The sequence below is a fragment of the Oncorhynchus masou genome, chromosome 24 (assembly GCF_036934945.1).
Source record: "Oncorhynchus masou masou isolate Uvic2021 chromosome 24, UVic_Omas_1.1, whole genome shotgun sequence".
NCBI classification, from domain to species: domain Eukaryota; kingdom Metazoa; phylum Chordata; class Actinopteri; order Salmoniformes; family Salmonidae; genus Oncorhynchus; species Oncorhynchus masou.
Window position 1 is genome coordinate 36,667,941 of NC_088235.1, and position 15,236 is coordinate 36,683,176.

At 42.9% G+C, this 15,236-nt stretch overlaps 2 protein-coding genes across 5 annotated transcripts in view; one reads left to right on the forward strand and one right to left on the reverse strand.

Moving 5' to 3' along the window:
* dna2 (DNA replication helicase/nuclease 2) overlaps positions 1-11,582 on the forward strand; it is a 29,709-nt gene extending 18,127 nt beyond the window's left edge. For all 3 annotated transcript variants that reach the window (XM_064933784.1, XM_064933785.1, XM_064933786.1), the window contains 19 exons: positions 269-452; positions 549-697; positions 1,388-1,519; positions 1,631-1,859; positions 1,987-2,104; positions 2,222-2,375; positions 2,501-2,695; positions 3,013-3,246; positions 4,886-5,002; positions 5,095-5,204; positions 5,357-5,466; positions 6,015-6,236; positions 7,383-7,576; positions 7,981-8,070; positions 8,228-8,435; positions 8,645-8,734; positions 9,205-9,387; positions 9,571-9,717; positions 11,112-11,582. In XM_064933784.1, coding sequence (XP_064789856.1) covers positions 269-452; positions 549-697; positions 1,388-1,519; positions 1,631-1,859; positions 1,987-2,104; positions 2,222-2,375; positions 2,501-2,695; positions 3,013-3,246; positions 4,886-5,002; positions 5,095-5,204; positions 5,357-5,466; positions 6,015-6,236; positions 7,383-7,576; positions 7,981-8,070; positions 8,228-8,435; positions 8,645-8,734; positions 9,205-9,387; positions 9,571-9,717; positions 11,112-11,165 — 2,920 coding nt within the window. In that variant the 3' untranslated portion in view covers positions 11,166-11,582. The remainder of the gene's footprint in view (positions 1-268; positions 453-548; positions 698-1,387; positions 1,520-1,630; positions 1,860-1,986; positions 2,105-2,221; positions 2,376-2,500; positions 2,696-3,012; positions 3,247-4,885; positions 5,003-5,094; positions 5,205-5,356; positions 5,467-6,014; positions 6,237-7,382; positions 7,577-7,980; positions 8,071-8,227; positions 8,436-8,644; positions 8,735-9,204; positions 9,388-9,570; positions 9,718-11,111) is intronic.
* Positions 11,352-14,566, reverse strand: LOC135512113 (phenazine biosynthesis-like domain-containing protein). 2 transcript variants are annotated; one of them, XR_010451377.1, is made up of 9 exons: positions 14,400-14,566; positions 14,158-14,257; positions 13,816-13,914; positions 13,593-13,702; positions 13,438-13,467; positions 13,261-13,349; positions 12,974-13,149; positions 12,656-12,894; positions 11,352-12,488 (listed from the first exon to the last, which is right to left on the reverse strand). XR_010451377.1 is itself a non-coding variant. In XM_064933787.1 (9 exons), the coding sequence occupies exons 1-9, from the start codon at positions 14,481-14,483 to the stop codon at positions 12,376-12,378; spliced, it is 864 nt and encodes a 287-aa protein (XP_064789859.1). In that variant the 5' UTR covers positions 14,484-14,565; the 3' UTR covers positions 11,353-12,375. The 2 variants fall into 2 exon arrangements, 1 of the variants encoding a protein (XP_064789859.1); XM_064933787.1 differs by having other exon boundaries at positions 11,353-12,488; positions 12,832-12,894; positions 14,400-14,565.
* Positions 14,567-15,236: the final 670 nt, after the last annotated feature.

Consider the following 15,236-nt stretch of genomic DNA (forward strand, 5'->3'; position numbering starts at 1 on the left):
ACTGTGGGAAGCGTTGGAGTCGACATGGTCCAGCATCCCTGTGGAACATGTTCGACACCTTGTAGAGTCCATGCCCTGACTAATTTAGGCTGTTCTGATGGCAGAACTAAATATTAGGAAGGTGTGCTTAATGTTATGTACACAGTGTATCGAACTCAAAATATTTTTGCACATTTTAGACTGTGGTTCTGGGTAATATTGCTCAAGTTTACTTTCAGGCAAACAATATAGTTCATGTGAAAATAATAGTACGTCTTGCCTTCTCTAGGGAGTCGACACCAGTGTCCCCGGGTGATGTGGTTCACCTGGAGGGCCAATGTGTCTCAGGTACCTGGCTGATAGACAGGGAGTCAGGATTCTTGGTGCTTCTCCCTGACGTGCTCATATCTGGCACTAGCATCGCCAGTGGGATCCGCTGCATGAGACGGGCCGTGCTGGGGGAAATGTTCAAGGTATGACCATGAAATACCAGGCTCAGTTATCCTATCTTTTTATGAATTGATTGACAACCTTATTGTAATGATATGTAATCCTCACCTTTGCCTTAGTGTTTCGATGGAGGCTCCAAACAGATGCTGAACGGTACGATAGTTCATGACATCTTCCAGAAAGCTGCAATGTCTGGGGACTTCTCTATGGAAAGGCTGCAACTGCTGGCCAACCAAGCCCTGCTCAGCCCCAACTACCTGGGAGACATGTAAGAGTCATTATACTATACCATACAATGCCATCATACATTGACATTGGGAGTTTCTTAGGAAATGTTAAAGGGATACTTCAGGATTTTGCCAATGAAGCCCTTTATCTACTTCCCCTGAGTCAGATGAACTCATGTAGACCATTTATCTGACTCTGCGTAGTTTGAAGGATGTTACTAACTAGTGTTAGCATGCTAGTAGATAGCATAGACTTGTAGTCAGTGCGCTAACACTAGTTAGCAACTTCCTTCAAACTGCACACAAAGTCAGATAAATGGTCTCCATGATTTCATCTGACTGGGGAAGTAGAAAAAGGGCTTCAAAATTCAAAGTATCCCTTTAAAGGTGCAATATGCAGAAATTGCTTTGGTTTTTAAAATTCTAAACAAGCAAGTACAGTGTAGAGAATCATTGTACCATCTAAACTGCTGTGAAAAATATTGTATTTTCTCCTGTTTTGAAGCTGGTGACCAAAAACCGAAAGTAAAAGACACAAACTTAACTTAAGCATGGGATGCATACATATAGCGCTCATTGAACAGATTTACCACATGTTAGTCTTGCTTTCAATGAGGATGACAGATCTATAATCCTACCAAATTCACATTGAATTGTGGGTGACCCAAAAAGTTACATTTTGCAGCTTTAAGGCTGGGTTTTATTGTAATTCTTCTCAACCCTCCTCATAGGTACACCCTGAAACTGACTCAGGAGGACATGAAGCAGGAGATTTGGGAGTACCTGCCTGCACTGACAGAATGGGCCAGAGATTACCTTCACACCTCTCCACAGGCAGGCAAGAAACTGTTAACTCTCAAATTGTGAGTAGTACCAACTCACCCCACCCCTAACTAATTTGATTCTCCATTCTATATCTTAAAACATCTTTTAAGACTGGCAGTTAAAAAAATGTTGGTCCTCCCCACCCACAGGCCAAGTGATGGGGCACTGAGCTGGCAGGACTCCGCATGCAGCATTGCTGTCACAGATTTTGTGGACATCGAGGAAAACATTTGGTCGCCACGTTTCGGCCTGAAGGGTAAAATTGACGTGACAGCAGGGGTGCGTATTCATCGCAAGGGCAGGCCTCCACTCAACAGGGTAATGCCTTTGGAGCTGAAGACTGGCAAAGAGTCCAACTCCATTGAACACCGCAGCCAGGTACTACACCAGTGGAACGAACACGCACAGTCTGGCAGTCAGATAGCAAATATTGAGCTCTATGAACCATCCATGCGTTATGACTGCAACAGTGCTCAAACCAATAAAAACTCTTGTTATTGTCCAGGTCATCCTTTACACTCTGATGAGCTTAGAGAGACGCAGTGATGCAGAGGCAGGATTCCTCCTCTACCTGAAGACTGGCAACCTGCATCCTATAGTCGGGAACCACATGGACAGAAGAGGTAAGCCCTGACCACAAAAATGTGTTTGGAATTTTATTTTCCATGAGGAACACAGTTTGTATTCATTTCTTTTGAGACAGGACCTCATAGTTGACTCATGTTCTATCTCTCTCTCAGAGCTGTTGAAATTAAGGAACACCCTGGCGCATCACGTTGGCAATAGTATGGAGAAGGAAGGCAAGACACGGATGGCACCTCTACCAGGGATCATCACAGACAGACAGGCCTGCAAGTGGTGTCCCCAGATCAGGAACTGTGCTCTCTATGACAGGTACAACTGCCTTCCTTCCAGAGTGAACTACTTATATGCTGATAGGAGATTCAGAACAACAGCAACGTCATGCCCTTAAAAATCAACTGGTGTGTGTGTGTGTGTGTGTGTGTGCGCGCGCACAGGGCCATTGAGAGCAGGGCTCCAGACTACTACTCCAGTGAGTCACAGCAGTTGTTGGTGCAGCAGGAGAGTGAGCACCTGACAGAGGCACACCTGCTCTACTTCAGCCACTGGCTGCTCCTCTGTGCCCTGGAGACCCGCACCATGGAGAGGAAGGGAGGCCGGCACAACATCTGGCTGCAGTCTGCCCAAGAGAGGTCCGGAAGAAATCTATGTATCAGATAATCTATAATCAGATGTGGTTTACATAATGTGACTTACAGAACTGTGAACATTGACAGTGACATATGTGAGCTGATATAGTGTCGGGGGGGTGGGCTATTTTCACAATGGATGTTTGTTGAACAATTTATATCTGTAATAATAGGTCTTCAATCTGTTACATTCACTGACAAAATGTACTCTAAATTTTAATGCAAAGACATTTTATGCTAAAAGATTCCGCAACTCCCCTGATGGTGTTCATCAAGCTTTTGCCGGTGATTTGGTGGTCTAATTCGTTTTTGGTGTCCAGGGAGAAGAGTGGGGGGTGTATGGGAAACATGCAGCTGATTGGGCCAGTGAAGAACCAGTCAGACGGTGTGTATATCCACCGTTTTGTACGCCGTCGTGGTGGGGAACGGGGTTTGACGGGCTTGATTGTTGGCGACAGAGTTGTGGTGAGCGACCATGATTTGCAGCTAATTGGTGTGGCAGCTGGATACGTCACAGATGTGAGCAGCACTGCAGTAAGCTGCTCCCTGGATCGGTAAGATGGCCGTATCAATGTCTTTCAAAACACTATGGTAATCTGGGAATGGGAGGTTTCGTGAGTTTCTATATACAGAACCAGTCAAAAGTTTGGACACCTACTCATTCCAGGGTTTTTCTTTTTACAATTTTCTACATTGTAGAATAATAGTAAAGACATCAAAACTATAAAATTACACGTATGGAATCATGTAGTAACCAAAAGTGTTAAACAAATCAAATATATTTATATGTTAGGTTCTTCAAAGTAGCCATGCTTTGATGACAGCTTTGCACACTGGCGTTCTCAACCAGTCACCTGGAATGCATTTCAATTAACAGGTGTGCCTTAATTTGTGGAATTTCTTTACTTACTGTGTTTAAGCCAATCAGTTTTGTTGTGACAGGGTAAGGGAAAAGGGGATACCTGGTCAGTTGTCCAACAATGTATTCAACTGAAATATGTCTTACGCATTTAACCCAACCCCTCAATCAGAGGTGCGGGGGACCGCCTTAATCGACATCCACGTCTTCGTAGGGGTGGTATACAGAAGATGGCCCTATTTGGTAAAAGACCAAGTCCATATTATGTCAAGAACCGCTCAAATAAGCAAAGAGAGATTACAGTCCATCCTTACTTTAAGACATGGAGGGTCAGTCAAACCAGAAAATTCAGAACTTGTGTGAATCAGGCCTTGATGGTCGAATTACTCCAAAGAAACCACGACTAAAGGACACCAATAAGAAGAGACTTGCTTGGGTCAAGAAACACGAGCAATGAACATTAGACCGGTGGAAATCTGTCCTTTGGTCTGATGAGTCCAAATTTGAGATTTTTGGTTCCAACCGCTGTGTCTTTGTGAGACGCAGAGTAGGTGAACAGATGTTCTCTGCATGGGTGGTTCCCACTGTGAAACTGTGGAGGTGTGATGGCGCTTTGCTGGTGACATTGTCAGTGATTGTATTTAGAATTCAAGGCACACTTGACCAGCATGGCTACCACAGTATTCTGCAGCGATACGCCATCCCATCTGGTTTGCGCTTTGTGGGACTATAATTTGTTTTTCAACAGGACAATGACCCAAAACACACCTCCAGGCTGTGTAAGGGCTATTTGATCGAGGAGAAAAGTGATGAGTGCTGCATCAGATGACCTGGCCTCCACAATCACCTGACTTCAACCCAATTGAGATGGTTTGGGATCAGTTGGACTGCAGAGTTAAGGAAAAGAAGCCAACAGGTGCTCAGAGTGTGTGGGAACTCCTTCAAGACTGTTAGAAAAGCATTCCAGGTGAAGCTGGTTGAGAGAATGACACGTGTGCAAAGCTGTCATCCAAGGCAAAGGGTGGCTACTCTGAAGAACCTCAAATAATCTCAAATGTTTAACACTTTTTTTCATTGCTACATGATTCCATACATGTTCATAGTTTCGATGTCTTCACTATTATTCTACGATGTAAAAAAAAAAAAATGAAAAACCCTTGAATGGGTAGGTGTCCAAACTTTGACTGGTACTGTGTGTGTGTATGTGTAATATATATATATATATATATATATATATATATATATATATATCTCTCTCTGTTTTAGCCTGTTTTTTTGTTGCTATGTGTATGTGTATTCTTCTGAAGTTGAAGCTGTTCCCCTCATCTCCATAGGGACCTTTCGAAGTGTTCTTCTGATGTTGTGTTCCGACTGGACCAGGACGAAGGTGTAATGGGATTAAGCACCCATCTGGTCAACCTCTCCAAGATGATGAAAAGGTCTCCTTCAAGGTCTGTTCAGTACTATTGCCTGAAATGGAATTAACTTACCTCATACCTCTAATAGTAGGTATTAACTTATGGCTCCACCTCCCCCTTTGCAGTGAAAGACTAAGGGAGCTGATAGTGGATTTCCACCCTCCTCAGTTCATTGACAACCTTAGCAGTGTGTTGCCCAGGGAAGCTAAGGACACAGTCGCCAACATCCTGAAAGGTGTGTCCCCTGATTGGTCACCCCTGTTCCCCGCTCTCCTTTCTCACTTTAGTTATTACATTTTTATCTTAACATTTTATTTATTTGCTAACTTAATTTCAAAGCTCTCTAGTGAACTGTAACACTAACTTGGTGTTTCATCTCTGTCTCAGGGCTCAACAAACCTCAGAAACAGGCCATGAAGAAGGTTTTGCTCTCCAAAGATTATACGCTCATAGTTGGGATGCCTGGCACTGGGAAAACCACCACTATATGCACACTGGTAAGAGCAGTGTTTGTCATTTCCCTGTTCTACTTCAATACTCTGGGTGTATTTTGTAAATTCAATCTGGAGTGCCAGAGTGCTCAGTGTTGTCACATTGTCCGTTTGTAAATTCAGAGCGTTAAGCTCGGAGCGTTCAGTGCGCACTGCCCGAGGAGTATGGTTGACCCAGCGTTCTGACCTCACGGTAGTCAAGCACCCGAGGTAACTGGCTAACTTTGGATAGCTTGCTAGCTAATTCCAGACACAAATGAGGGAACACCTCACTGACCATTTTACTCACCCTAGACGAGCTGGTTAGGCTGTTCATGTTATCCAGAGCATTGGTGGCATTAACTGTGCTGCTGGCAACAATTTAATTACTATTTCTTTGCCAACGTTTAATGACACCGGCCATATTCAAGGGGTGTTGAGCTTTGTAAATTAATCCGTTTTTCTGCACATTCTGCACAATTTACGAACTGTGACCCTTGTTCGTGCAATGTATGTGTGAATGTGATCAACATTGGAATGGTTGTTGAGTCTCCTTCCTCTCTGTCCTTACTCAGGTGCGTATTCTCCATGCATGTGGCTTCAGTGTGCTACTGACCAGCTACACCCACTCTGCTGTGGACAACATCCTGCTAAAGCTCCGGAGGTTCAAGGTGGGCTTCCTGCGTCTGGGCCGGGCTCAGAAGGTCCACCCAGACATCCTGGCCTACACAGAGGAGAGGTGTCGGACCAACGGCATCCACACTCTCCCTGAGCTGGAGAATCTTTACAACAAGGAGGTGAGTGGGCTAAACTGAGGGAAAGAGGCAACTTAGAGCGATGCTCTGCCACCCAACTATGCTGCACTTAACCCAGGCTAAGGAAGAGCAGTTCCGTGATTAGGGCTGTTATAGTGACCATATTACCGCCACACTGGCGGTCACGAGTTATGACGACAGTCAAATTCTGCTTGACCCGTTTTGTCATGGTAATTAGGCTTCTCCAAGCTCTGCTGCATTTTTATCTATTTTATTTCAAATCAAATTTATTTCTATTGCCCTTCTTACATCAGCTGATATATCAAAGTGCTGTACAGAAATCCAGCCCAAAACCCCAAACGGCAAGCAAGTATTTGGCAATTTTCTTTGGCGATTTTTAGGGCCTTCCTCTGATGCCGCTTGGAATAGAGGTCCTGGATGGCAGGAAGCTTGGCCCAAGTGATGTACTGGGCCGTACGCACTACCCTCTGTAGTGCCTTGCGGTCGGAGGCCGGGCAGTTGCCATACCAGGCAGTGATGCATCCAGTCAGGATGCTCTCGATGTTGCAGCTGTAGAACCTTTTTAGGATAGAGGACCACTATGGTGTTGAACGCTGAGCTATAGTCAATGAATAGCATTCTCACGCAAGTGTTCCTTTTGTCCTTTTCTTTTAGTATTCTTCATACTATAAAATAATGACACTGAATTATAAGCAAATCTTGTCTGCTAAATGAACTAGTGTAGCCCACAGCTATATGGCATAGCCAGATCAGGGCCTAACATAAGGACAACTGAGTATGCTATTCTGTTCTGAAATCGACTACATTTTCTTCATGTTTCTTTAGGCCTATCTAAAATAAATAATGGATTTATTGTGATGGTTTATTACATGGATTTGTTAGACTTTTTAAATGTAGATTTTCCAAAGGTCTGCATCAGTGGCGTGTAGGCTATGGGTGGAAGCCAGGAGATCCTGAATGTGTTTGTTAATTAACTGTCAATTACTGTGAGACAGGCAGTTATTTGCTTGACAATCACCTGCTGACAATTTTATGACTGCCACAGCCCTATCGCATGATCTACAATTGTTCAAATGGACTCTCACAAGATGGCAGAACACAACCATTGAGAGACTACAGTTCTCATACAAAAACTTTTATGTAATAACCCCTCCCATCTCTCCATAGCTGGTGGTGGCCACCACGTGCATGGGTGTAAAGCACCCCATTTTCTCCCGTCGTCGTTTTGACTTTTGCATTGTGGATGAGGCGTCCCAGATCAGTCAGCCAGTGTGCCTTGGGCCCCTGTTCTATGCCCAGCGCTTTGTCCTGGTGGGGGACCACCAACAGCTGCCTCCCATTGTCCAGAACAGAGAGGCTAGGTGAGTAGATTCTAGTGATGGGGTCAAAAATTGATAAAGTTACACCAGGATGTTATCGTTTTGACAAGATTGCAATATATTTTTGCTCTAGCTTCACCAAAATATTAATATTTGCCCTTCATAGCTTGTTCTCCATCTTTTTAAATAGGGCGACAATTTGTTTTATTTCCATGACATAAAAAAATCACAGTATCGAATTTCAATATGTATTGCGATTCTAACGGCAACATATCGTTATAATATCGTATCCTGAGGTCCCTGGCAATTCCCAGCCCTAGTAGACACATCCCTACAACCACCACCGACCCCACCTCTCAGGATCGATGAAACCAAACATACAATAAGAGTGTGGACTCTTTGAGTAGAGTTTCCTCTCCATTTCTAATGTTTCAAGTCGTCATCAGGTTGTTGGGTATGGACGAGAGTCTATTCAAGCGTCTCGAACGTAAAAGTGAGGCTGTAGTCCAGCTGAACGTCCAGTACAGGATGAATAGGTGGGTTATTCTTCCTAACAAAATCATGTCAACTATTTCATACATTTATTTCAGCATCAATTTGTTTTTCTATTGTTTATCTATTTTTCTCAATGGTTACTGTTTCCTTTTGTCACACCCAACGTTTTTATAACTAATTTCATGGTGGCCTCCACAGTAAAATCATGTCCCTAAGTAACACTCTGATGTACGGAGGGAGGCTGGAGTGTGGCTCAGAGAGGACGGCCAGCGCCATGCTGACCCTGCCCTCCCAGGGCTCTGTCCAGAGGGAGCTGGAGCTGAGTCTGGGCCGGCCGGAGGACCTGGCTTGGGTCCAGGCAGCTCTGGAGCCTCTCAACCCTGTCTGCTTCCTGGACACCACCCAGGTCAGGCTCTTGCGCCAATATTGTTCTTACAATACTCTTTATTTTGATTACTATATTTTGCATGATGCCACAAACCTAAATAAGCATTTAAGTGTGGCTTGTTTGACGTGTGTATATGTGTGTAACGGTGTTGTTGGACCTTTGTATGTTATTCGTCCTGTATATGCATGCCTCTTCTTTGAGTGCCTCACTGCTGCTCTGACTGACAGGTTCCAGCCCTGGAGACGGTTGACCAGGGGGGAATCAGCAACCAGACAGAAGCTGCTCTGGTGCACGGCATAGTCAGTCTGCTATTGAAGGTGGGAGCTTCAATAAAAGTCAAATGAAATGCACAAATTTCAATTAATTAATCCAATTTACTTGGACTCACAGCAATGACAGAGATTGTATGTACTGTGTTAGAACAGCAGAACTGTCTTTGTTCCCCCCCACCCCTTTGGTTCAAAATGTCACTCAGTGCTCTGCTTTGTGATTGCTCTGCATTGATACATGTAGAGGTAGTACTACACTAACTAACCTGTTATTAACTGGGTGGTTCGAGCCCTGAATGCTGATTGTCTGAAAGCCATGTTATATTAGACCGTATACCATGGGTATGACCAAACATTTATTTTTACCGCTCTAATTACGTTGGTAACCAATTTATAATGGCAATAAGGCACCTCGGATTTGTGAAATAAATGGCCGATATACCACGGTAAGGGCTGTGTCCTAGCACTCTTATGTTGTGGATTGCTTATTGCTTAATTATACCCTTGTGCTCTACTAGGCTGGGTGCAGGGCCAGTGACATCGGGGTCATTGCTCCCTACAGACAACAACTGAAGGCCATCTCAGGCCTACTAGCCGGGCCAGCCTTCAGCACTGTGGAGGTCAACACTGTGGACAAGTACCAGGGCCGCGACAAGAGCGTCATCATCGTTTCCTTTGTCAGGAGTCACCCAGAAGGCAATGTGAGTTGACCTTAAACCGACCATGTCTCTTGAGATCTTGACCTTTGTCAAAGTACCTCAATTTTGGATGGATAGTTAAAATAGATTCTCTACAAATTTCAACATTAGTTATTTGTAAATAAATTGGACATATTGTATGTGGCATGACATTTTTGATCTGTGTGAGACCTCGTCTGTTGCCAGCTGGGTGAGCTGCTGAAGGACTGGAGGAGGCTGAATGTGGCCATCACGAGAGCTAAACACAAGCTCCTCATGGTGGGCTCGGCCCCCACCCTGCGCCGCTACGCCCCCCTGGAAAAACTCCTCAACCACCTCACACAGGAGAGTATGATATCCTTTACACTGCCCAGTATGGCCTTAACCATGGCTGAGAGAAATACAGTGATGAATGGATGCTGTGGAGGTGCTATCATGTTTGTTGTATAGTGTCGTGTCTTTGGCTATGCTGGATTAAGTGATATGACATGCTATTCTGTAAATGTTTTTATCCGTAATTAATATTACCTGATTGAGCTAATCATGTAAATGTAATTAACTAGAGAGTCGGGCACCACAAAATAATATTTATAGAGCTGTTATCTTCCTTGATTACAAATTACGTCATAAAGGAAAACGTCCCGAGCGGGCGCAACAGATATGACAGCTTGTTACACAAAGGAAAAGGGCTGGGTTTGAGTGAAAGAGCGGGAAGACTGAGGGACACAGGAAGAAGCTGTGCTATCGTAAATACAGTATCTGATGCATTCTAAATTACCGCCCATTTGGAAAAGGAAAATGCAATAAATATTTACTCTAAGCAGTGCTTAGGTAGGTTGGTGGTAGATGGAAGGCCGTGTTGCCAAACCGAGTCCTTTGAAGAATGTCTCTGGTTGTCAATTGGATACGTTGTAGTAACATCGTTTGGTGATACAGGATACTCTCTGTTCCTTCCTAACCCTCGTTGCATCTGCTGTTGCTATCTCAATGGCTAGGAGGTATCACTTCTGTAGTGAATAAGAGTTCAAAGTTCATACCATTCGCAACCAAAGCTCACGCTGATGCTGGCTTCGTTCTGTAGTTATTATCTGAACCATTCTGACATAGGACCGTCGTCCTACATCCTCGGAACAGGAGGTTACATTGTCGTCAAGGGCTTATATAGGAAGGGAGAGGAGGGCGTGTTTGAAAAGTTTTATAGCCCATGTCCCTTCACAGGGTCGGGCCACTGATTGAGCAGAGCCCTATCTTATGAAAACCCAAATCCCACATTTTAGAAGCTAAAATCACATTTCATCCCATCACGAATAATTTCAGATTCAAACATTAAAATTGAACAACAATTCCATGTGAATCCGATAACTCAAATGTGTAGACTTTCCACGGTATAGTTTGTCATCTGATCATTGAGAATGTCTCAGATGACAACCGAACTGACATCATATTCATTAAGTACCACTGCATATGTTCCATTGGTCGGATTACCAGAATATAGTTAATTTCCCCCCACCTTCTGATGTTCCCAGAATCTCTGTTAACCAAGGGTTTTGCAAATGTAACCTCAGTAGGGTAGAGAGAGGAAAGGGAGGAAGAGGTATTTATGACTGTCATAAACCTATCCCCCAGGCCAATGGCAGTAGACATCAGTGTTTTACAGGTTTAAACAATGTTTTACAGGTTTAAGTTGTTTGATGATTGATAAAGATTACTGTTCAATCCACTCAGGGTGTTTGTCTTAACTGGCCCACGTCTTCCAGCTCCCTCCAGCAGCCCATGAGGTATTACCCACCATGCACCTGTGACGGGACATCTGAGGTAGAACATTGCCTTTCCTCCACTCACCATCTGGAAATAATCCTTTAGACTGATCAAGCAATGTATCGATTCCTCAATATTGATTACTTGAAATAGTTGATAGTATGCTATATATTTTTTTATTCATCTTTTAACAAGAATCCATGGCAGCTATGTTTGTGGTGTTATTGTTTTAATGATTTTTATTACAACAATGTGACCATTCGAAAGTTGAAGTACAGGCACCATTTACACTAAATATGCTATGTAGCAATTGCTCAGACATTGCCTCACAGACCTCCGTTAGATTAAGATTGATCATTAGTCTTGTTTCTGAGCCAGTGCTGATTGTCAAGCTTTTACTTGTTATATTGACGTTAATTTTGAAAATTTCTATGTGAATAAATCATTTTAAGTGTTGTACATTTTTGTGTCCCTTGTGTCCCTGTCAGTAAAATTCCAGACTGTTGAAATACAGTCCTCACCATATGTATTTGGAAAATGAAGCATAAATTCTAATTCTGACTTAAAATGGGACGACACGATTCATGAAGGGCTTTTGTCTTATTGAATGAGAAGTTTTCTTTATTGGAACCAAATCTGCATTTTGGAGTCCAGACATGGGGTCACATGTAGAGAACAGGAGGTTACAGACACTTCCTTTTTTTTGCGATTTCACTTGTTTTTCAGAAACTTACCCTAACCAGCAATACACTTCCTCATGCTTATGTTGCAGTGCCAGAGTTTAGATAAAACATGAACAAAAGTTTGAACACCAAAATAAGTAATTTTAAGAATGGCAACGCTCTGTGTATATGGTGTTGCAACCAATATGTATGAAAATACCCTCACATTAAGTGACATTCTGTATTCTCGCCTCCTACTCAAAACTTGATCTCAAATCCAAATCTCAAGTCCAAATACAAATGGTGAGGATTGTATGCCGAGTGTTCACTAGAGCGGCAGGTAGACTAGCGGTTAAAGACAGTTGGGCCAGTAACTGAAAAGTCGCTGGTTTGAAACCTGAGCCAACTTGGTGAAAAGTCTGCCTGTGCCCTTGGCATGGCACTTAACCCAAACCTGTAAATCGCTCTGGATAACAGCATCTGTTAAATGACAATTCCATTGTATCAAATTGTTAATCTCAAACTCAAATAATCTGTAGCCACAGCTAGGTCTACAGATTATTTGGCTAGGTCGACGTGAACAGTGTAGCCTCTACACAGTTAGAATCCCTTGCAGGACGGTTACAGCCTGGCCAGCGATATTCAGTCTGCCATCATCCCGTAGTTCCAGCTCCAACTCCCCACCACGACTGGAGCACTGATAGGCTGTCACACAGGAGGAGAATGCAGTGTGGTAGTTCTTTGAATGATGATTATTTATTTATTGGATGTATTTTACTCTAGATGTACCTGTCCATCAATATCTGTAAATTGATTGGGTTCTATGCAATGGAATTTGAACTCCATGTTGCAATGCTGTTTACATTACCCACCGCAGAAGGTTGGTGGCACCTTAATTGGGGAGAACGGGCTTGTGGTAATGGCTGGAGCGGAGTAAGTGGAATGGTATCAATCACATGGTTTCCACGTGTTTGATGCCATTCCATTTGTGCGGTTCCAGCTGTTGTCATGAGCCGTCCTCCCCTGAGCAGCCTCCACTGTTACCCACCCAGCATCTTTTTCTTGCCCAGTTTCTCAGACCAGTAGCCTGCAAGGACAGTATGTGCAGAACCTGCAATGATGTAAAAACAAACCAAATTAAACTTTCTAAAAGACTACAGAAAAGACTTGCCAATGTCCGCTGTACTTACCAGTCACAGGGTCCTCAGGAATCCCAAACCAGGGGGAGAAGTTTCTGGAGTAGAAGTCATAGCCAGGCTGACAGCCAGGGGCTCCAATCATGGTGACAATCAGACCCCTAACCCTTCCTCCAGTGTTTACATGGAGAAGAACTGCTGGGTCTGGCTGCAGGGATGTGAGCACTGACCTAAAACCAAACAGTCACTTTTTCAATCCCTTTCAAGTGAAGTTTGCCATTCCATCCTGTTTCCCAGCACCAGTGATAATGTATAAAGTAAAGTGTTTACTTTTTTTTTACCTGTCACAAGTGTCAGCAAGGCGCACCATTAGCTTTTTGGTGGTGCCACAGAGGCACACTTCTCGAACCGGCTGGTCTCCCACAGCAGCCTGCACATACATATTCAGACTGATGGACATGATCTTAATTCTTCACCATAAATTATAGAAACAGTGGTAAGAAGGATGATGCACTTACATTAACTATGTCTTTAAATTCATTGAGACCCTGTGGATATGAAGTTTCAATTCTGAAGTTACATTAAAAGGCAGGCTTTTATGCTAAACTTATAACGTGTACAGTGTGTATATATATGTTGAACATGAATGTACCACATTGATTTAATCACCTACCAGCGGAGTAGGTTTGTTCAGAGGGAAATCCATCACTATAGATTCCCCCTGTTGTTGCACATACAGCTCTCCACTCAAAGTCTCAAATACCACTGTTGCGTTGACATTTTCTTTAGGAAGGGAATTGTGGGATAGAAACAATTGAATTGCACTATATGTTTGTACTAGTTGCCATTCACTTGCTTACATGTGAGATACTGTATTATGTGACAGTCATTCTTACTTTTTTTGTAAAACAGTACAGCAGCTGAAGCTAGGGTGGCATGTCCACACAGAGGAACCTCATTGGTGGGGCTGAACCAACGCAAGCGGAAGCGTGCTCCTTCAATACAACACATACCAAAATACATACAAGTTCCCATGTCAGTAATCTCAGGATGTTGTGATGAGTTGATTTACCTTTTCTTTCCTGAGTCCCATATACTCTCATTCTCATTGGCATAGATCACCCCCTTTTTGTTAATTGCAATAAAATAGAGTACCACCAGATGGCAGATTTGGAAAACTTCTGCACAGAAATAGAGTAGAGTTTCAACTCTATTTCAGAATGTCTTGAAAAAGATACCTGAGCTGAAGTCATCTTTTGAATTTAGCCTTATGATGAAGGCAGTCTCTGACAGGTTCATCTCAGCAGCAATCTTCTGGTACATATCATCCTGCAATTCCTGTTTGGTTGAGAACAGTCAACAGTATTTTTTTTGCATGATTACTGGTTAGATAACTTAAAGCAAATACTAATGTTGATTATTCAGCAATACATGAGAATATGTGAAAAGATGTAATTATGTATAAAGAAAGTATACTTGCATGTAAAAGGGGACAAACTGCTGCAGGATTTCCTTTGAAAGGTAAATTGGTAAATGCATCAACAATGAATACTGGAATCTCCATTACTTATTAGAGTGGCCTATGCTGTTTTCCCAGTGAGAAGTGCAGAAGTTTAACAGCTGCACGCCTCCAAATGGACTTCAACCAGTGGGTGTATCATCCCAAAGGTCTAAAGTCAATTGCTTCCTCTCCTTTTCTCCTTTCCTTCGTCTGCACTCACTTGATAGTGCTGGCTTGGCTAGACAATCTCCCCAATAGAATAGGCCCACCTTGAAATATTGCTCTTGTCTGTCTTTTTAGGTAGTGCAGATGAATAAGATATTTAATTGATTTAATAGAAACGGACAGGTGTAGCTATCTCGGTACACATCTGCCCTGGGTTCATTTTTATTTATTTTTTCAAAATCACAAGGAGAGGAACCCATCTTAAACAGGGATGCGTTCAGTTTGATTCCATATTTGCTAGGTTATGTGAAGGTTTGTTCTGAAAGACACATTTCCCCAAAACCGTGTGCGCACCATTCTTCAACAGCCTTTGCGGTCAATTATTTATATATATATATATATATACACTAGATGATAGATAGGGGGCACTGTATTAAAGCCACCATGCCTCCATCTTGGCACTCCCTCACCGCTGTAAAAAAAATATATATATTTTGGAGGCTATAGAAATGTATTTATTAATGTCTACATACATTTTTGCCACATGTATTCTATTACAGATACCTTAATGCATACTTTTACATATTGTGACCTAAACATAAAACGTGAAAAAGTACTGTCCCCATTACAACAAACATATACCTAAATACA